We start from the raw sequence: 21,313 nt of genomic DNA on the forward strand, positions 1-21,313 counted from the left end.
TGTAACAATTCATTGATCCATCAAATCATAGCAAACAGAATTGATGTATTGGTGAATGATAATTGGTCAGGGCTTAAAGATTAATTAAGATGGCTGCATCATGAATATCTTTCTGTACTCTGGTTGCTGGCCAGAACAAATGTCAAACATATAGAACATTGTTGGTGAAATGAACTGTGATAACGAAGACAAACTCAGTTTCTATAGTTTGTAACGAACACATTGTCATGTGCATTAGTGTAATGAATATTCCTTGACTTATTAATCTATAGGCCAAATACAAATAGATTGATGTGGTATTTGTCAGCATTATGAACTTAAGTATGAAATTAATTTTAATTGAAATATTTTCACAAAGTTCCTAATGGTTGTGCACATCCACTTGTGATATTGATATTTATAGTGTTGGTGCTACAGCCCTAACAATACACACCAAAACTAAGAATAGCTTCAACGGGATCAGATCCATTTTATCAAAGCATTGAATTTTTGTTTGTTTGTTTTTTTGTAGAAAGAAGAGTATGAACAGAAATCATTTAATCATCCATCGACTATCCCATCTGAACCTAGCAATCGTGATACAGTAAAGAGTCGACCAGACTCTCCTGCTCCTGAGGACACAACAGCTACTCTCAGTGTTAGCAACCGTCCACAGATCTGTGATACAGACACTTCTCACACACATGATACCAGGGAAGGGCTGGATACAGAAGCAACAGCTTCTGATAATAATACTTCACATTCACATCCTGTTGTGGAATCGGCCAGTGTCTCATCAGAACAGATGGATACAGAATCCAGCGCTACAGCAGAACGGGATGTTAGAGTGAAAATCTTACCTGAAAAGAAAGAAAACAAATTGCAACAGGAAGAAGAAAAGTGCATTACAGATCCTTCCGAGTGGAATTCTGGTTATTGCGGAGAATTTTCTATGAATAGTGCTAATCTCACAGAGCAAGATTGTTTAGAGGGAAATGGGATTGATCCCAGCAAATGCTCCTGCTCTGATGAGGACTTCCAAGACAGTGCTAGCCTAGACAGTGCTAGCCAAGACAGTGCTAGCCAAGACAGTGCTAGCCAAGACATTGCTAGCCAAGACAGTGCTAGCCTAGACAGTGCTAGCCAAGACAGTGCTAGCCTAGACAGTGCTAGCCTAGACAGTGCTAGCCCATCTGTAGAGGACAGTTTTGAATTGGTTGCAAATCTGCCAAATAACGGTGATAGCCAGTCAGGCAAAGAAACTTGTCCATGTCCACCCAACACAAGTACCCCAAAACCGAAACAGGCAGTACATAAGAGCCAAGTTTCACCAGAAGATGGTAGATCTGTAGAAGGAAATATCTCCAAGACTTCTGCTATACTAAGGAACCTAACACATGCAGGACAATCAGATCAAACTTCACAGAAGGATGCAGCCATTCAGACATCTCCTCTTATCCCTCTGGTTGATGAACTTCCTGCCACAGATTCACAGCGAAAAAGGCAGTATTCTGCTGATCAAGCACATGATGAAGAAGAAGATCCCATGGCTCAGAGTATTGTAGCTGATACCATACAACAGACAGACAGGCTTCAAAGACGAGATCTGGCTACTGATGAGGGAGATACAGATCTCCAATTACATATGTCTAGTGTAAATAATAACAAACAGGATGATCTGTCCAATGTTACAGAAACAACTCCGAAAAGTAGTGGCTTAGATGCAAACATGTGTCTTCAAAAGAACCATAAAGTTTTGGAGATTTTTGATCTTCAGCCAGAAATTCAAGTGGATTCAGAAGTTCAATCATGTACAAGTCAATCGACAGATTCGGCAGAATGCCCAACAGAAATTATGATTCAAATTGACAATCAAGACTACAACTATGTTGGTATGTTCGAAGATTCAGACATGGATGAAAGTGAATTTGCTGAAGACACCACAGCAGAGGTGTGCATGGACACATCAGATAATGTAGACAGGACTGAGCAGGTTTCAGACGATGCGGACAGAACTGAAATTGTTTTAGATGTTGATCCTGCAGATGATTTTGATGAAACTTTAAATAAGACAGGAGATATTTCTGTCTGTGATGTTAAAAGAATGGATGATGGACAATTTGACAAGACAGAAACAGAACAGGACATTTCAGAAGATATGGATGGAAGTGACGTGGGACAATTAGACAAGACAGAACAGAACATTTCAAAAGACATTGATGAAAATCATGATAAACCTGTTACCAAGTCTTACATGTCTGACAAGGATGAAGTTAAAGAACAAAACTCTCCAGCAGGGGTCCAATCTCATATCACAGAAGTAACTTGTAATGGAAGACTTCTGACCAAAATTGACTTTGCAGATTCAGCAACACCAGTTTTAAATGAAGACATAGATTTACCAGAGGAAAATGTGAAAAATTCTTCAGAAAATTCAGAAATGGAAAAAGAAGTTGTGTCTCTTGTTTGCAAGTCTGCCTATAGTACAAATCATGAGGTTGAAACAGATGTTGTCAAGGATGATTCTCCAAATTCTGTGCAGGAAAATCTAGAAAAGACATTCAATGATGAAGAACTTGAGCAGCTTGGAGGGTCAGCAGACAAACACAATACCAATTCTTTTGACATGGTCATAGAGGATGAAGATGATGAAGCAAAAGTCAATAAAGAGATATTTAAAGATGTCGACTCTCCAATCCAGGCAGTAGAACAGATCAAGAATGAAACTAATATACCAATTGTGGTTGATGTCAATCCCAGATCGGCAGATGATTCTCACCCTTGCTGTCAAAGAACCAGATGATCCATTTGACAAAATGTTGTCCTGTCCGAACGAGTATGATCTAGAAAATATTGTGAATGTAGGTGAAGGCAGTAAAAATGCTGATCATGACTCAAGTGCTAATGCAGGAGATACACGCAAGGTTACAGTGGATACTGACAAATCGAACAGTGACATTGATTGTTTCTCAGATCTTGAAAACATGGAACATACAAATGTTGATGGAGTAGAGATGAATCAAAACAGCCATTCAGCAAGTGAAAATATTAAACTACAGGAAGAAACCAGAGATATTCTACTGCACCCCAGATGTTCTGAAATGGCTAATGAGAATCCTGCCAGTGATCTACCTGTCAGAGCCGACGAGGTGGATGGAAGTGTTCACAGAAATAGGGTTAGTTCTGTAATAGCGTCTTTAGACCTTGTAGAGCCAAGACTAGATCCAGTCTCAATGACATCTGATCAAGAGAAAGGAATTGACAGCAGCACATTGACATCAACGAAATCAGTTATACGTGATCAAACAGAAGATATAACACACCAAGAAGATAAAGTTGAGCAGCCACTGATGATCAGTAGTAACAGTCCACATGAGATTCCTGATAACACCGGTGCAATAGATAATGATACTGAGAAGTCAAAAAGCAAAGGACAGAAAAAAGTCGCCTCAACCTCAGGAAATGCTGACGAAAAGGATGATGATATACAGATTGGACAACGTGCTGACGTAGAGAAAGGTGTTATATATAAAGAGGAACCTGCCAATAAGGAGACAGTGAATTCTGAACAGATTCAGCAATCTGGTAGTCAGACTTCTAGTTCTAGTTCTGAACAGATTCAGCAGTCTGGTAGTCAGACTTCTAGTTCTAGTTCTGAACAGATTCAACAGTCTGGTAGTCAGACTTCTAGTTCTAGTTCTGAACAGATTCAGCAGTCTGGTAGTCAGACTTCTAGTTCTAGTGCTGAACAGATTCAGCAATCTGGTAGTCAGACTTCTAGTTCTAGTGCTGAGAAACTCCAGGAGCGGATTGAGAGCTCTCTGTCAACAGACATAAGTATAGCTGAGTCAGAAAGAGTGACCGCTTCTGAACAGTTACCAGGTTGTTTCTCAACAGATAACAGTATCAAGGCAAATTGCATAACTCCTGCAGAACAGATTCTGGAAGGTCCCATGACCGATGGTAATTTAGAGGCTGAAGCAGAGGATGTATCCCCTACAGATCACATTCTGGGGAGTACTCCACCAACAGATGGTAACGCGGAGGCTGAGACAGAGGGTGTAACCCCGACACATCACATTCTGGGGAGTACTCCACCAACAGATGGTAACGCGGAGGCTGAGACAGAGGGTGTAACCCCAACAGATCACATTCTGGGGAGTACTCCACCAACAGATGGTAATGCGGAGGCTGAAACAGAGGGTGTAACCCAGACAGATCACATTCTGGGGAGTACTCCACCAACAGATGGTAACGCGGAGGCTGAGACAGAGGGTGTAACCCCGACAGATCACATTCTGGGGAGTACTCCACCAACAGATGATAACGCGGAGGCTGAGACAGAGGGTGTAACCCGGACAGATCATATTCTGGAGAGTACTCCACCAGCAAATGAGAATACGGAGGCTGAAGCAGAAGGCATGACTCCAGAACTTAAACAGGGTGGTCATAAGACAGACAGCAATGTGGTAGCTGCTCAAACAGATATGATCACCCACGCTGAACAGATACAGATGGGTACAACAACAGAAGGTGTGGACCTGAAACAAGTAACGGATGGTACAGAGATAGATGGTGATATGGAGGCTCAGATAGATGGTACGACTCCTACTGAAAAAGTACAGGTTTCCCCAACAGGTGAGGGTGAAGCAGAGGTTGTGACCCCTATAGAACAGATTATAGAGGGTGAAGCAGAGGTTGTGACCCCTATAGAACAGATTATAGAAAGTCCTCTACCAGAAGATGAGAGTATGGAGGCTGAAGCAGAAGACGTTTGTGGGGAACAGATATTGGGTACCGATACAAAAAATGGCAGTATAGAATCTTTGATGGATAGAATGACATCTGCTGAACAGGTTAAGGAGGGTACCACAACTGATGGAAATATGGTCACTGAGACAGATGATGTAGCTTCTGAAAAAGTTCTGGAGGTTTCTGAATCAACAGATGAGAATATGAATGCTGAAACAGATGACAACAAGACCACAGACCAGCTACAGGAGAGTTCCTTGGCAGACAGCAACATAGAGGCTCAAACAAAGGGTATGAACCATGATGAACAGATTCTTGAAGTTTCTTTCCCAAAAGATGAGATTATGGAGATGAAGACATCTAACATGACCCGTGATGAACAGATTCTTCAGGAGACTGTGAAAGATGGTATAACAACTGCTGAACAGAAACAAAATGGTTCTCCTAGTGATAGCAATATAGAGGCTGAAATAGATGGAATTATTCCAACAAAGCAGATACAGGAGAGTTCCTTGGCAGAAATAGAAGAAGAGACAGCCAAAGTGACTGGTATAGAACTTGTACCCAAGACCTCTCCTTCAGAAGGGAATATACGTGTAGAACGTGCACTCGAGACCTCTCCTTCAGAGAGGAGTATGGTGACTGATGAAGGAGGTGACAGTCCCGTTATCAATGAATCTGGCTCTGCTGGTAGTACCTCACCAATCTCTGAAAAGATACAGGCCCTACAAGACTTTTGCCAGAGTATCTCTCCCCTAGCCAAGACCAACGAAAATAACAATAATGAGGAAGTATTTATGTCTCCAGCTAGCAAGAGACGGAAAGACAAAACCGACGCTTCAGACATGATCAGTTGTCTTGAAGATTCTATATCTTCTGTTGACAACACTTCCGACCTTGAAGATATCTCCCTGTCTCTTCAGGATATAAAGGACATCCCACCTGTGTTTGTAGTAGACAACCAAATTCTGGGGAAGGATTGCAACGGGGGAATAAAAGATGTTTCTGGTTGTACTCCTATCTCTGGAGAGGTTTTTACTGAGGCTACAAAATCAAAGGAAAATATGTTCAGCAATTTTCCATTGAAAGACGAAAAAATTTCCAAGAATTATTCTACATATGGAAACATCATCCTCCCTGAAAGAAGCTCCTGTGAGACAGCATCCAAGGATGACCCAGTCCATCAGAAAAGTGTTCAAAGCATCAGTGTAGACGATGACTGCAACCTTCAGGAAAGATATTCTTGTGAAATACCCACCAAGAATCACCCAGTCTGTCAGAAAAGTGTTCAAAGCATCGGTGTAGACGAAAACTGTAACCTTCAGGAAAGATATTCTTATGAAATACCATCCAAGAATCACCCAGTCTGTCAGAAAAGTGTTCCAAACATTGATGAAATAGAAGACAACATGGAAGAAAGTAATGTTAAAACAGGGAGGTGTGATACTATCGACAAAAAACGCACTGATTCCCATCAGGAAAGTTCACTGGAATCTAGTCTCCCACAAACAGATAGTTATGCCTCACAATTTAGCGAGAGTGATTTGATCTGTTGCTGGGAAGTAGATGGCAGAAAGCTAGGTAGTGGCGATTCATTTGACAAGATTAGTGATGGCTGTCCCTCTGATGAACTGTGTCCTGCCAATGTGTCAACTAATCGTTCATCACCACATATGTCTACGGTTGTATCAACAGATGTGTCAGTGGACATGTCTCCCTATGTGTCTGTGGATGTGACAGATGTTGTATCAACCAATGTGTCCCTGACGAAGTCGGCAAATGTTCCTGTGTCAACTGATATACCTTGTGACACGTCAGCAAATTTACTTTGTGTGTCGGAGGATGTGTCACCTGATATGGCTGAGGATGTGTCAGCTGGAGCGAAAACCAGTATCAAAATACCAATCCAGAAAGTGGACAGAAGATCTCCAACGCAAATGGAGGCCCTAGAAGAGGATTTGGTTGATGTAGCAGAGGAAATACTGTCTTCAGGGCAACAGAACTTGCATTTGATAGACACCAACAGACACTGCTCTGGTGTTGTGACAGAGAAAGAGTGTTCTGTGATCAAGCAAAAGACCTGTCAGGAGTCCGATATCGAGACAAAGCATTCATGTTCAGAGGAGACGCATTGTGTACCGAGTACTGAAACCATCAGATTGAATACCAAGGTAGAAAAATGTTCTTTGAGCAATGAAACTTCCAGACAAGACTCCCAAGTGGAGATCAGAGGTCCGTGTTCAGAGGAGATGCAATGTTCTGTTGACAGTGAAACCACTGGACAGGAAACACAACTGGATATCAAAGATCCATGTCCACAGGAGATGAATAAGGAAACCGTCCAGCAGTTGGACAGCTGTTTTGATGACACTGTCTCGTGTAAACTTGCTCATCGAAAGAGAAAGCGGACGTTATCTGATAGCAGCTCTGAGCATGAAGAACACACAGAAAAGAAGAAAAGGAAGGCATGGTATCAAAATGTGAAAACTACCTTGTCAAAATTCTTTAGCATCAAAGACAAAGTACTGTCTTCTGAAAAATCAGTCTATACAAAAAAGAAGCTGAGAAAAGAGAATATTTCCAAGATAGTGAAACGTTTCTTTTCTCTGAAGGACAAACAAGTGAAACCTATGGTGATATCAAAAGAGCAATCCGATGATCCTAAGGATGACGATAACACTGAAGAAGACATGGATTCTTCACAAGAAAGAGAAGATATGAACAAGTGCTCTATGTTGAAGACTTCTAAATCTAACAGTTGTGTTTTCAGTAGAAACTCTGCATTCTCGGAATCATTAGAGCAGACATCGACTCATTCACAGGATGTGCTCACAGAATCATCAGAGCTGACATCGACTCATTCCCTGGATGTGCTCACAAAGTCATCAGGGCAGACATCGACTCATTCCCTGGATGTGCTCGCAGAATCATCAGGGCAAACATCGACTTATTCACTGGATGTGCCCGCAGAATCATCAGAGCTGACATCGACTTATTCACAGGATTTGCTCACAGAATCATCAGGGCAGACATCGACTCATTCACAGGATGTGCTCGCAGAATCATCAGAGCTGACATCGACTCATTCCCTGGATGTGCTCACAGAATCATTAGAGCAGACATCGACTCATTCCCTAGGTGTGCTCACAGAATCATTAGAGCAGACATCGACTCATTCCCTAGGTGTGCTCACAGAATCATCAGGGCAGACATCGACTCATTCCCTGGGTGTGCTCACAGAATCATCAGGGCAGACATCGACTCATTCACCAGATCAGGAGCCCAAGAAAGGAAATGAAGAACTAAACTCTGCTTCTCCAACAGATCCAGATTGTGTAGCAGAGGAGGTACTTGTAAGTGATTGCAATGATGAAAGTGTACACATAACAATTGAAGGGTGTAATTCTACAGAATCAGGTGCCAGCATTGAAATCCACTGTAAAGAGGAAATAAGGAGTGATACATACAAAAATGAAACTATGTATAAAGAATTTAGTCATGATGACAAAGACATCAACATGTCAGATGACTGTGATGTTTCGAGAGAATCACAGGGATTCAATCCATGTTTGGATAATTATTCCGAAGATACCACCCCATCAGAAACTCGAGATCAAGTATTCCAGCTTGCTGAAGAATCTCCTACCCAGACATCTGTAGATGAGAACAAGGACACAGACACTTCTGAAGAGGAATTGACACAAGCTAATACATTTAATATTCCAAATGAGAATGTTTTGGCAAAGAACCAAGATACAAACGACTATATGGCCGAAAATCGGGACCTTACCGAAGACAGCACGCCCGCCATTACAGCATGTTCAGAGTCATCAGCATGTTCAGAGTCATCCTGTACTGACACACAGAACTCAGAATCCTTGCTGGCCCCATTGGAAACATTGTGTTGTACTTCAAATGAGGAAGAGAAACAAGATGGTCAATCTGATTCAGAATCAATCTTGGCTCCAACAGATTCTCGATGTGAGGAACATTTGACATCAAATTCAAATCAGGAGAGTGATTTGTTGAAACTCTCATCAGAGAATGGAAGTCATGGTACAGACTGTTATTGGGATGACCAAGCGCGATGTACATCTGACTCGGAATCACTGGAAGAATCAGTCACATTCACTGGTAAGAAATCTCCCAAGAAAGCAGAAGGAAGTCAAAAACTCAAAGAATGTCAGATTGTAACGGAAGAAAACCTCAGTAATATACCCAATCTGGAACCCAAGTCAAAAACATACAGCCTAGGTAGCATGGATTCCTCTGATATTTCTATTATCACACTTGTAAGTTCTGATGAGCTGGATTCCATGGGAGGAAACGATTTGAAAGATGGTGTTTTGAAAGGCACAAGTACTGAAGAAGAGGATATTTTGACCGAAGACCAGTTCCGTCCTAAACAAGAATTGGAGGAATCGCCAACATCACCTGTAGAAACTTCAAAGGACTCTGGTGAGTCGGAATTGGCAGAGAAGAACAGTAGTCTTGAAAAAAGCATCAATAACTCGGAGGATTTCTCGCCTCCTGATGAGAACTTCTGTGATCAGTTGGATTCTATAGTAACTGAAACGACAGAGCAGAATACAGAATACACTGATGTGAGCTCTATAAATTACTGTCCCCTCCCAGATTTTGAGACCGATTCCTCAGTGGATGAATCCAATCGTACCATGGATACCATCCCTACATATGTATCTCCTAGTAAGAATGAAATCATAATATCGGACTCTAGTGATAGTTTACCGGAGGTTGTGTTTCTGAGAGAAGAGAAGACAAAATCCAAAGTTAAATCCGAGTTTACGGTGGAAGTGAGTGTAAAACAGGAGCAGGTGCCCCGAGTAGATGATTCCAGTTCATCCTCTACAGAGGACGTAGACACAGGGTGTCCGCCTGTGGTAATTAAGACAAGATTGTACTCACCATTTTCTAGTCGAAACACCAGATCATTCTTACGTGGAAGAGATTCACCTATGTTGGAGATGAGTACATCATTGTCCAGTTTAGAGGACCAGTCGGAGGAAAGGAAATGTTCACCCAGAAAAAGGAGAAGGAAGAAATCACCAATCAGAAACAAAACCAAAACCCCAGAAAAGAAACAAACACCGTCAAAATTTAAACGACAACCTCGAAGAAAGAAAAGTGGGAACAGAAAATGTTGTGAGGAAGAGGTTATTGAATTGATAAGTGACAGCGAGTCTGATAATGATGGTCCTTCAAAGTTAACAAGTCCAACAAATTCAGCACAGAAAGGGAGGAATAAACTGAAACAGAGTGAAACTAAGTTAGTGGCTCTGAATCTAGCCAAAACCTCTTCTGAAGGTAGTGACCTTCAAGGTGACCTTATGGAGGACATCCGAGATGACCAACTGGATGACATTGAAAAAGAGGAGAGAATTCACAGAACTGAATCAGGTTTGTATTATATAATCCTACCTGTATACAAGTATATGTATGATGATTTTTGTCTTACTAGAGTAACATATAACAGTGTTTATTTATTGTAATCCTGACTCTGATAAATGTTCTCACACAAAAACATCTTACGATCTAGGTCATTTATATTTAAAATTGTTTGTAGATAATTTAAAGATGGATTCCTAGGTTTTTGCACTCAGTTTTTGTTCCCTGTTTAGATTTTTTCTGGATTGTCTTAGTTATGAGCTTTGCATTAATACCAAATTTGTGAAGTAACTTGCTGTATAAGTAATAAAAGTTGTTTTTTTCTGAATTATCCTGCATTAAATCACCTTCTTGTCGTGTCAGTTCGGGATAACACCATATTTGTAAGTTATAGACTAGTACCTATTAAATCCAAGATAAATTCAATCCAGGAAAAAATAGAAATTATTGAATATTTTCATGGGAACCAAAAATTAAACTTAAATATGCGGTACCCTATCTTTATTCCAAAAAAATTAATTATTATAGGTCATGAGTCTTCGGTACAAGATATTTTCAATTCTGAGGAATTTGGTGAAGATTCTTCTCTGCCAGTCTCATTTAGTGATGACATGGTGACGGCAAATTTGGGATTAGCTGAAGAAACATCCGCAGATGTTGAGAAGGATGATGACAAATCTACCATTGAGAGTGATGAAGATCACACGGACACGGAGATGAGGAGTAGACCAGAGTTGGATAGTACTATAATACCAGAGGTAAACATTTTTACGCTAAAAATATGACGGAACTTTTAACGTTAGAATGTTCTGTGTTTGGGAATCATCAAGAACGTTATATGATTTGGAGTCACCAGAAATACAGAATAGTATGTATTGTGGAAATATCACTTTTGATTGTAACAGAATGTGTGTCCAGACATTGAATGTGTCTGATGTTTTCAGAATTTGTGGCCCTCCCGGTCCATAAACCTCAGATTTATCCAAGCTTAATTAAGGCCATGTTTGTATAATTCCATTTAACCAGTTGAGATTAAAGAAGAAGAAACTACTAATGGGAGGTATCCGTCATGGCAGGGACATATAATAAGATATAGTACATGTATATATGTTACTGGTCATGGTTAGATAACTTTACTGGAAAATACCAACTTTTTGTTATTACAGCTTCTCATGACATGATTCAGTATGTTCAGGAAATAAACAATTATAACAAGAAAATTAGTAAAACTGTGGGGTTGTATACTCCCTGAAATGTCATTGCAGCTGTAACAAGTGAAATAGAAATATATAGACAAACTGTAAAATTATTCTTTAAGGAATCACAAAAAAATTGGGTTCCAAAAAACATTGGTCACTTTACACAGATGACATGACACATTGGACTCATACACAATATACCTACTTACCATCCTACAGATAACCATAATTGGTCTGTCCATCAGTAAGTCTCAAGTGATGGACTCGTACACAATATACCTACTTACCATCCTAAAGACAACCATAATGTGTCTGTCCATCATTGTAAGTGATGCCCTCAATGTTACCTATATTATACATTGTATCCATAACATTACATAGACTTGTTCTGTTTGTAAAATAAAAATGAATTAGATGATTTGACCTTTGACTACAATGTGAGTTTGGGTGTACCTATACCAGGAAGTGTTGTGACTAGTTCCATCCCACATATATCCATGAAATTTCATTGACCTGCAATCAGCAATGATATATTCACTTCTCCTTGGTCCATAATTTAGCATATATGAATTGAGAATGAAAAAGAATACTGTATTTGACCTAATAAGCGTACTGTTCACAAAAATACTTGGAGTGTGCTTAATGATATAAAGAAAACAATCCAGTGTCTTTGGTTAAAAGACTGAAGATTATGTTTTAACAGATCAGTAAGGTAAGGAATGTTTTATATGTTTCAATGAGAGCACCTATCTCCTTTTCCTGCAAAAAGATGGGGATGTACTTATAAGGGCTGGTGTGCTTATGTTGAAAAGGTATTGTAATCGTGCAGATTCCACTGAAACTTCATATAAATTGTCTTCACAAAAGTTGTTAGTTGGGATTTCTTTTCGTGTCCAAAGGCCAAATATCAAGGTCACTTACCATGAATGGATGAAAAATGTGTTTCAGGAGAAACTATATATACGTCTGTTTTGATTTCAATTCCACTCACACTTGATACAAAGCTCCCTTACTGGCATTGCTTGGCAATGGTATTGCTATTCAAATCGAAAGAACAAAGGTCACTGTTACCATAATTAGAAAATTGAAAACTAATTTCTACACAATATATTGATTACTGCTTTACCAATTTCACCCATAAAGTCTTTCACAGTATTTTCTCAAAAGAAGGTTAAGTGATATTGACCACCAATTATACATTCATTGTACTTTATATTGCAGGACCCTGCAGATGTTAGTGATGAATTTTCATGTCAAGGTGACCAAGCCTCAGACGATTACTTAGAGGAAAGCATGGATGATGATAATGACCCAAACCATTCCTCTCCCTCTCCTCCTCCTCACCAGCCTTCAGACGATGAAGATGTGATTCCTAATACATGCGATGAAGACGATGACACTGATTTGTACATTCCTGTCCTGCCTCCTTTGTCCCCATGGGATCCTCTGGAGGATGTTGGTCCCTCACAATGTCTGTCGCCTGTTTTCCCTGATATAACAAAGACATCAAACACACCTGCAAAGACTTTCGACAGGTCAGTTGACAGTGCTTCAAACATGTTTGACTCGGAGGAAGATTTCAGTGTTCCCGATCTTGATTGGAAAGCTTTTGAGGACAGTGATGACAAAATGGATGGGGAGTCAGAGTCGTCGACAAAAAGAGATGAAAATGTAATTGAAGATATAGAGGAAAATGAAGGGGATATCCCTAGTATAACAGACTACCTTGGCCAGAGTGATGATGACTTCACTGATGGTGGGCAGGACAACAAGTCTACATCTGTTGCGCCAAGACCTGATGACTTTACCATGGCATCGACCAGTACAAGCATAAAGAGACGTCGGTTGTTCAATAAGGACGATGAGGACATAGATGGAATTTTATCGGCAAAGCGAGCAAGGACAAAAATGTCAAGTAGGGAAGTTTTTACGAAAATTTCTCCGGCCAGCAAGTTGAAAAAAGCATATGATGAAGACATGCTTATAAGTACACAGTGCCCTCTAGTGACAGACATTAGTGAAAGTCAGTTTGAGGATGCTTCTAAACAACTCCTTCTCACTGAAAAGAACTCTGATGGATCAGCCAAGAAGAGAAAGACTAATGAGTTCTTGGTTAATGTAAAAGCAAAGTTGATGAAGTACAAAACTAAGCGGCAAGTAACACCTTCGCAGTCAGAGTCTGCCCAGTCTAGTCAGGAGACTCCGGGAGAAATTTCTGTTGCTAGCTCAGTGCATCAACGCATACTTACTGAGGCTGAGGCATCCAATGACAGAATAGTAGGCTATTTAAAGAGGTAATAATGCATGTCAAGTTTTGTTATAAAATATGCCTTGTGAACAGCAGTGCTAAGGTATGGATGTATCCGAGATTGAGTCACAGTAACAGAAACGGGTCAACATTTTACCCAGGCAAAAAGTTAAGTTGAAAGTATACAAAACATTGGATATATTTATAAACCATAAGTTGAAAGTATACAAAACATCGGATATATTTATAAACCATAAGTTGAAAGTATACAAAACATCGGATATATTTATAAACCATACTACTGAGTATCATTCTGATGGTGATAATAAGGAAATCTACATATAAACAAAATTTCAACTTCTTAATATGAATTTTGTCGGAACAAAAGATTGAATGTGTGATGATTTTAAAAGTGGAATGCATCAGTCTGTTTGCATATGTTTATTTCTCTTATGAATATGTCTGCAATGTTAAGTGGCCACTGCTGAGTATTGACAATTTAAAAAAATGTAAATTTTTCATAAACGTTTTGAGAACTTTGAAAACACACTATTTAGATATTTCATGTGTATACCTCCTTGTTGCGGTAAAGTTTAGTAGTTTATTAATTGAGAGCTGTAAAATCTGGTCTAAGTGAGTTTGATGTCTTTACAGATGTACAGGAGTAATCAGTAAGCTTCAGCAGGCTCTGGATGGACACCAACTCAGCAGGTTCCCTCGAGTGTCACAGTGGAGGTAGGTTAACATTCCTGACAAGCTGAATTCTGTCAAAATTGACATCTTATTTAAGCAATGAACAGCCGCTGTGGTTTTAATGTTGTTATTGTCGATATGGCAGCAAGATGTATGGTGGGCAAATGGTTAGGGTTTCCATGCTACGTTTGCCCACCATACATCTTGCTGCCATATCGACTATAACAACATTAAAACCACTGTTCAATACTTATATTTACATTGTCTTACCATTTCCGTCAACTTTGAAAAAACTGAACCAACAAAAAAAAATCCCGCCTTTTTCAATGTCACATGACCCACTGGGTGTTGTAGCCTGAGGCACTGGGTATTATAGGCGTATGGTGTCAATGGGGAAATGCGGAGCAAATGTAAATATAATGGTATGTGGCCATCCTGCTGTCCGGTGTAAAGTTTTGTTTGTCCAGAGATCTTAAAAGAATTCAGCAGATCTCTTGACTTCATAATTATGAGGTAAAGTTGTGTTCTCCTGAGTGGTATTTTGATTTGGCAATTGTTAAGGTTTAATATGAATTGTATAACTGGTTGGAAGAGTTGTTCCCCTTTGTTTATTTGTTTTTACCAGTTAGTTACAATTTCTTATGTACTACCTGTATTTTGTTTTAACAAATCTTTTTGTCATACTTTGGTATTTAATGCAATTTCGTACTAGATTCCATATCACTTTGGTTTCCGATGGGTGTATATTTTTCCATCCAGCATTACTTTTTGATCACATGCTGTATGTATCAAACAAAATAACTGATTTGATATCATGTATGGAAATTTATCTATTCAGGAAAGACTTGTCTGAGGTTGAAGAGAAAACAGTGTTACCCAAGACAACAATAGCTGTTGTAGGAGATACAGGTGCAGGGAAGTCAAGTCTGATGAATGCTATTATAGACCAGTACAACACTCTGCCAACATCGGGGATGAGGGCCTGTACTGCAGTGGTGGTGGAGGTCCAAGCCAACACTACTAGTAATAACTATGAGGCTGATATCAAATTTCTGTCTGAAAAGGTACATTAAATACAAAAACGATGGTATAATGGGATAGATTTTCAATCGGCCAGGTTTTGTCAAACTTTCATGAATAATTTTACATGGAAAAATACAATCAACACTTTGAATTGAAGTTGTTTTATTTCTTTTTATTATTCTTTCTTCAATGGTATAAAGAATGAATTGGTTTTAATTATGTAAATAATCAAATTAACACTGCCATTTAAACAAAATTTACTGTAAAGTTTTTTTAAATTACAGCAAACAATTCTAGATAAACCTTGTATAGAGTGATTTTTGGATTTTTGAAAATACTTGAATAAAATTTAATTGGTAGTAACGATCAGAAGTATGATCTTTGAACAGGAATGGTTTGATGAGCTCCAGCTGCTGATCTCGGACTTGACCACTGCTGATGGGAAGCTGAAGAAGAGTGTGCCCGACCTAGACTCTGAGGCCGGGGTGGCTTTCCTCAAGGTCAAAGCTGTTTATGGCAAGGTTGACACCATGGCAGCTCTGAGGCGCCTTACTGCTGTCACCAGGATGTTGGACCAGGTCAAAACCATAAGGGCTACCAATGTAAGTCATAACAGATCATATGAAAACAATTTGTCATCGTGAGTATATAGATTGAGTTTCATATACCTTTGGTAAAGGTTATGGAATATTACAGAAAAAATCACAAATTATGATATCTGAAACTGTCTACGTAATGTACCAGATAATTACAGATTATGATATCTGAAACTGTCTACGTAATGTACCAGATAATTACAGATTATGATATCTGAAACTGTCTATGTAATGTACCTGATTGTTACAGATTATATCTGAAACTGTCTACATGTTGTACCATACTAAACTTTTATGACGGCACAATTAATGACAGCCATATGATGATATTGCAGATCAAGATATATCCTTTTTGTAGAAAATATTATATTCTTTCAATGTACATCACGGTCACAACAATACATCTGCTTTCACATATACCTACATACTAAAGCACTTTTCTGACAGTGCCTTAGCTGTCCTTACTCAGGGTGTTAAATCTGTCAAAATTGTTTTGATAATGCGGGAAGTGTCCTTGTTTTTAGCCAAAAGTCTTTCGACGACTAATTGACCGTTACATAGAGACAGCTGACCCAGGAGCCGGTGGTCAGTTTTGGCCAATTGTGAAGCAGGTGACAATACGAATGCCAAACTGCGATGCCTGCAGTAGTGGGGCAGTCCTTGTAGATCTCCCTGGTGTACGTGATTCAAATGCTGCCCGTGACCGCATAGCCAGAGATGTGAGCACAACCTTGTATAATTTTCTTTTTTATGATACACAGATATATATATGTATTGTATGATAGGGACAGAAAACAATGCATCTTGTAAATTTCTTAAACTTCTTTCTAAGATTTCAAGGGTTGCTACTTCTATTTCTAGGGACTGTGTCATGATGCATGATTAAAAATAACCAGTTGTTATTAAAGTTAATAAAATGAAGAATAGTATATTTTTCTCCACCTTTTGTAGTCACTTGTAAGTTATCACAAACAATCTATACGACTAGGTTTATAGAGTGCCAGATTTAGGATGATGTTTGTTTTCCAAAAATGTTATATAGCAGTGAAAAAACCCCTCTTTGCTTAAGCAGATGATGTCATCACATCCATTTATTAGCTCACCTGGTCCGAAGGACCAAGGTGAGCTTATGCCATACCGTGGCGTCTGTCCGTCCGTCAACAATTGACTTCTTCTTCATAACCACAGATCGGAATTTGACCAAATTTGGTCAAAAGCATCCCTATGGGGTGGGGACTCAAAATTGTACAAATGGTGAGGCTGACCCCCCAGGGGTCTTAGGGGCGGGGCCGAAAGGGGTCAATTTGGCTAAATTGATATAAACGACTTCTCCTCTGAAACAAAGCAATGGATATTGCTCATATTTGCCTGGTAGCATCCCCTTGGGGTAGGGATTCAAAATTGTACAAATGTTGGGGCTGAGGGGCGGGGCCAAACAGGGTCAATTTGGGTAAATTGATATAAACAACTTCTTCTCTGAAACTAAGCAATGAATATCACTCATATTCGCCTGGTAGCATCCACTTGGGGTAGGGATTCAAAATTGTACAAATGGTGGGGCTGACCCCCCCAAGGGGCTGAGGGGCGGGGCCAAACGGGGTCAATTTGGCTAAATTGATATAAACAACTTCTTCTCTGAAACAAAGCAATGGATATTGCTTATATTCGCCTGGTAGCATCCCCTTGGGTTAGGGATTCAAAATTGTACAAATGTTGGGGCTGACCCCCAGGGGGGCTGAGGGGCGGGGCCATCAATTTGGGTAAATTGATATAAACAACTCCTCTGAAACTGAGCAATGGATATCACTCATATTCGCCTGGTAGCACCCCCTTGGGGTAGGGATTCAAAATTGTACAAATGGTGGGGCTGACCCCTGGGGGGCTGAGGGGCGGGGCCAAAAGGGATCAATTTGGCTAAATTGACATTTTTAGAATTTCAATAAAAGCAATGTACATGTACCCATATAAAATGCTTATGATGTAGATGTATTGACATAGCAATACCAGCGACAAATATACTTAAACCTCATTCTTGTTTCATATCTCATGAAACCAGGTGAGCGATACAGGCCCTCTGGGCCTCTTGTTATTATTATTAAATCTAAATTCATATAATTTGACACTTAAAAATAACCTGAATGTATAATGTGTTGTTCTCCAGTACCTGAAGAACTGTACAGTAGTGTGGGTGGTAGCAGCCATACATCGGGCCATCAACAACAAGACGGCCAAGGAGATGCTCGGAGAAAACTTCCGGCGTCAGCTTCTTATGGATGGACAGTATGGCAGTGTGGCATTCATCTGTACGAAGTCAGATGATCTCATGCCTTCAGAACTGATCAGGTAATTACCACTTCACTACCAAGTACTATCTATTCTCTCAATGGAATAAGACATATTCCCACCTCCTATTCATTTTCATCTTTCAAACAGGGGTGTAAAAATCCACTTGCCCGACACCCCGGACAACCAAAATTTGAGTTCGGGCAAGCCAAAAATTGTTATACACTTGCCCGGGACAAGTCAGATTTTTCTATCTTTCAAATAATTTTCATGTTCGATTTCCTGAATTCTGTGTGATTAGGGAATTAATCAGAAAGACAGTAGTGTAGAAGTATGCTAAAACATATTAAAATAAACAATTAGTAGTTAAATTATCTTTATTTTCCGTGTTGATAAATTAATTTCCGAGGTGGGAAAAGTGGGTCGCTGGTGGCACTCTAAAGCCTTCACTTCACGAACGTTTTTATGAATTTCAAACTAATGAAAATAAAAGAAACTGCAGTTAAAGTATGAAATAATGTTTGAAAGAGGTTACTTACTTTAATATTTGACCAAATGTTCTTATAAGACAAAGGAAAGATTTTTTTTATCTGTAAAACGATCTTTGTATATCAAAACAGGAAATTTGACTTGTGTGACTGACTTATAGTCAGATTGGAATCCGGACCGGAATTCAGGAATTAACAAAAAATAAGACAAAGAGACCATAATTATAAAAATAAAACTACAATTTAAATGAGAATACATATTCTTTTATTTCAATTATGGATTGTTTATATTTTCTATTTATTTGATATCAAATAAAATTTTCGATATGGACTTTTTATATATTTTAATGAAATGCACACTGGGGCAAGTAGAAATTGCATTCGGGCAAGTGGATTTCTGAGCTCTACTTGCCCGGGGCAAGTGGTTTGAAAAATATTTTTACACCCCTGTCAAACTTGTCAAAGAACTGGAGTTTTTCAAACAAACCCTGACACTCTTTCATTTGTCCAGACAACATTGACAACAATTACATGGGTATCAGTTGTAGTAAATCTTCTACTTATTTCACAGGATACTTAAGTTGTTATTGAATCGTATTAGTATTCATCATTAACCTCAGATTTGCGATGTAGTTTGATAATGTTTCCAGTCATTAACTTAATATTTGGGGACAATCAGCTACAATAAATATTGAAAACCAAATGTGCATATATTTATAGCATAGTGTTTTGGGCAGTTTCTTGTTAGAAAGTTTGTTAACTTAAGATATTTTAACCATGAAGGAACCTTAAATTGGATAAAGCCTGCGAGGCATTGGAGAACGAGATTCAGTCCCTACTGGTGAAACAGAAGGATGCTGATCACACTGTTGTTAAACTAAAGAAAGAAATCCGAAGGACTGGAAAGGAAATCAAAGAGTTGACCAGTGACATAGCCGACATGAAGGAAACCATAGAGGAGACAGATAAATTAGTCATCGACCTGGAGAGTGAAGAGGTATACAATGTACTTCTAAATAATTTGGTTTTAAAGATAAAGAAATCAAGAATACAAAAGTGACAAAAACCACTATAATGTATGTTATTAGTCCCCTACCAGTGAAACGGGGGGGACTATAGCTTTTGCCTGCATCCGTCCGTCCGGCTGTCCGGTTAAAGTTTTGGTTAAAGTTTTATAATGGCACACCATTCACTTAATAATGGTATTAGGATGCTGATTCTTTGCATAAAGATGCTTTGGGTGTGTGGCATTACTTTTTTACGGTTAAAACTGAAAAAATTATTTTCATTTTTTGAAATTTTTGGCATATTATGAACTCCTTAACTTTTTTCTCTGTATTCTTGAGGTTAAAGTTTTGGTTAAAGTTTTATAATGACACACTATTCACTTGATAATGGTATTAGGATGCTGATTCTTTGCATAGAGGTTCTTTGGGTGTGTGGCATTACTTTTGTACAGTTAAAAATGGAAAAAAAAATATCATTTTTTGATTTTTTTTTTCTATATTATGGACTTAACTGTTTTCTCTGTATTCTTGAGGTTAAAGTTTTGTAATGGCTTACCATTCACTTAATAATGGTATACGGATGCTGCTTTTTAATTGTGAGTATTGAATCAATATATACATGTAACCTACTGCTATCTCCATTGGATTGAATGAACAGTGCAAGTCCATCTTACATTTCATTTCGGCTAAACTTTTTTACTCAAATTTGGCTAAAGTTTTAACTTCAGGGCGCCGGTAGGGGACATGTATTGGTTTAACAATACTCACAGAATGCTTGTTTACTTAATATTACACCAGTATATGACTTAATGACTACAGTAGCGTTTATCTGATATTGTAGGTGGTCGGAATGGAATCATTGAAAGAGTTGAGGCTGGTTTTACTAGACAAAGAGGAATCACTGAAGACTATACAAAGTGAAAGGACAGACAAGGAAAAGGAGATGGATAGGTCTACAAGGGAGGTAAGTAGTAAAACAGGGCAAAACAGAATATCTTACCCCCATGTAGATAAGGGGGTTATAGTAATCACATTGTCGTCTGTCGTATAAGATTGGTTACAAGATAACTCTTGAACCCCACTTTACTGATTAAATTCAAATTCACACCATAACATCACACCATCAAGGTCTACACTTGATTCGATATTGGAAGTCACTGGTCAAGGTCAAAGGTCACATTTTACTACTTTTGAAATTTAAAAAAGTTTGTGTAAGGTATATCTTGAACCCCTTAAAAGATTTAGGTCATATAACAACAAGCATTAAATTCTATACCGTTATCAATTTAGGTGATCGTTATTCAAGGTCAAAAGTCACACTTGTCCTCTTTTGAATTAATAGATACCTGATATCCAATGTTAGTATTTGACATTGTGAAATAATCTAATATTGGCCATTTATGTAGGAAATTGCAGTTACACAAATTCTTGTAAAGGAAATGACACAAGGTCAAATATGTAAAAATATGTAACCAAATCCATGTGCTTCTCTCTTGGTTCACATTTGATTATACTTCATAATCAGAATTTATTCAGATACTGTCACTATTAGCAAATGAATTGTCTGGATTTAAATGCAATTAAAGTGTCTTTTCTGTATGATTATCTAAATTAATATGACAATATTTTAGATCAACTG

At 38.7% G+C, this 21,313-nt stretch overlaps 3 protein-coding genes across 3 annotated transcripts in view; all 3 read left to right on the plus strand.

Moving 5' to 3' along the window:
• Positions 1-2,852, plus strand: part of LOC117338487 — a 28,326-nt gene extending 25,474 nt beyond the window's left edge. Inside the window, exon 8 of the mRNA XM_033899843.1 lies at positions 512-2,852. Coding sequence (XP_033755734.1) covers positions 512-2,782 — 2,271 coding nt within the window. The 3' untranslated portion in view covers positions 2,783-2,852. The remainder of the gene's footprint in view (positions 1-511) is intronic.
• On the plus strand, positions 2,796-4,704 carry LOC117338488 (serine-rich adhesin for platelets-like). Its single transcript, XM_033899844.1, has 2 exons — positions 2,796-4,598; positions 4,693-4,704. Exons 1-2 carry the CDS (start codon positions 2,796-2,798, stop codon positions 4,702-4,704), a joined length of 1,815 nt encoding a protein of 604 aa, XP_033755735.1.
• The window catches only part of LOC117337320, a 50,388-nt gene continuing 33,775 nt past the window's right edge, over positions 4,701-21,313 (plus strand). The window contains exons 1-10 of the mRNA XM_033898239.1: positions 4,701-10,149; positions 10,666-10,895; positions 12,558-13,630; positions 14,239-14,319; positions 15,116-15,341; positions 15,690-15,902; positions 16,421-16,615; positions 18,058-18,239; positions 19,451-19,664; positions 20,516-20,638. Of these exons, the coding sequence (XP_033754130.1) occupies positions 4,731-10,149; positions 10,666-10,895; positions 12,558-13,630; positions 14,239-14,319; positions 15,116-15,341; positions 15,690-15,902; positions 16,421-16,615; positions 18,058-18,239; positions 19,451-19,664; positions 20,516-20,638 (7,956 nt within the window). The 5' untranslated portion in view covers positions 4,701-4,730. The remainder of the gene's footprint in view (positions 10,150-10,665; positions 10,896-12,557; positions 13,631-14,238; positions 14,320-15,115; positions 15,342-15,689; positions 15,903-16,420; positions 16,616-18,057; positions 18,240-19,450; positions 19,665-20,515; positions 20,639-21,313) is intronic.

Source organism: Pecten maximus, chromosome 11, assembly GCF_902652985.1.
Source record: "Pecten maximus chromosome 11, xPecMax1.1, whole genome shotgun sequence".
NCBI lineage: Eukaryota > Metazoa > Mollusca > Bivalvia > Pectinida > Pectinidae > Pecten > Pecten maximus.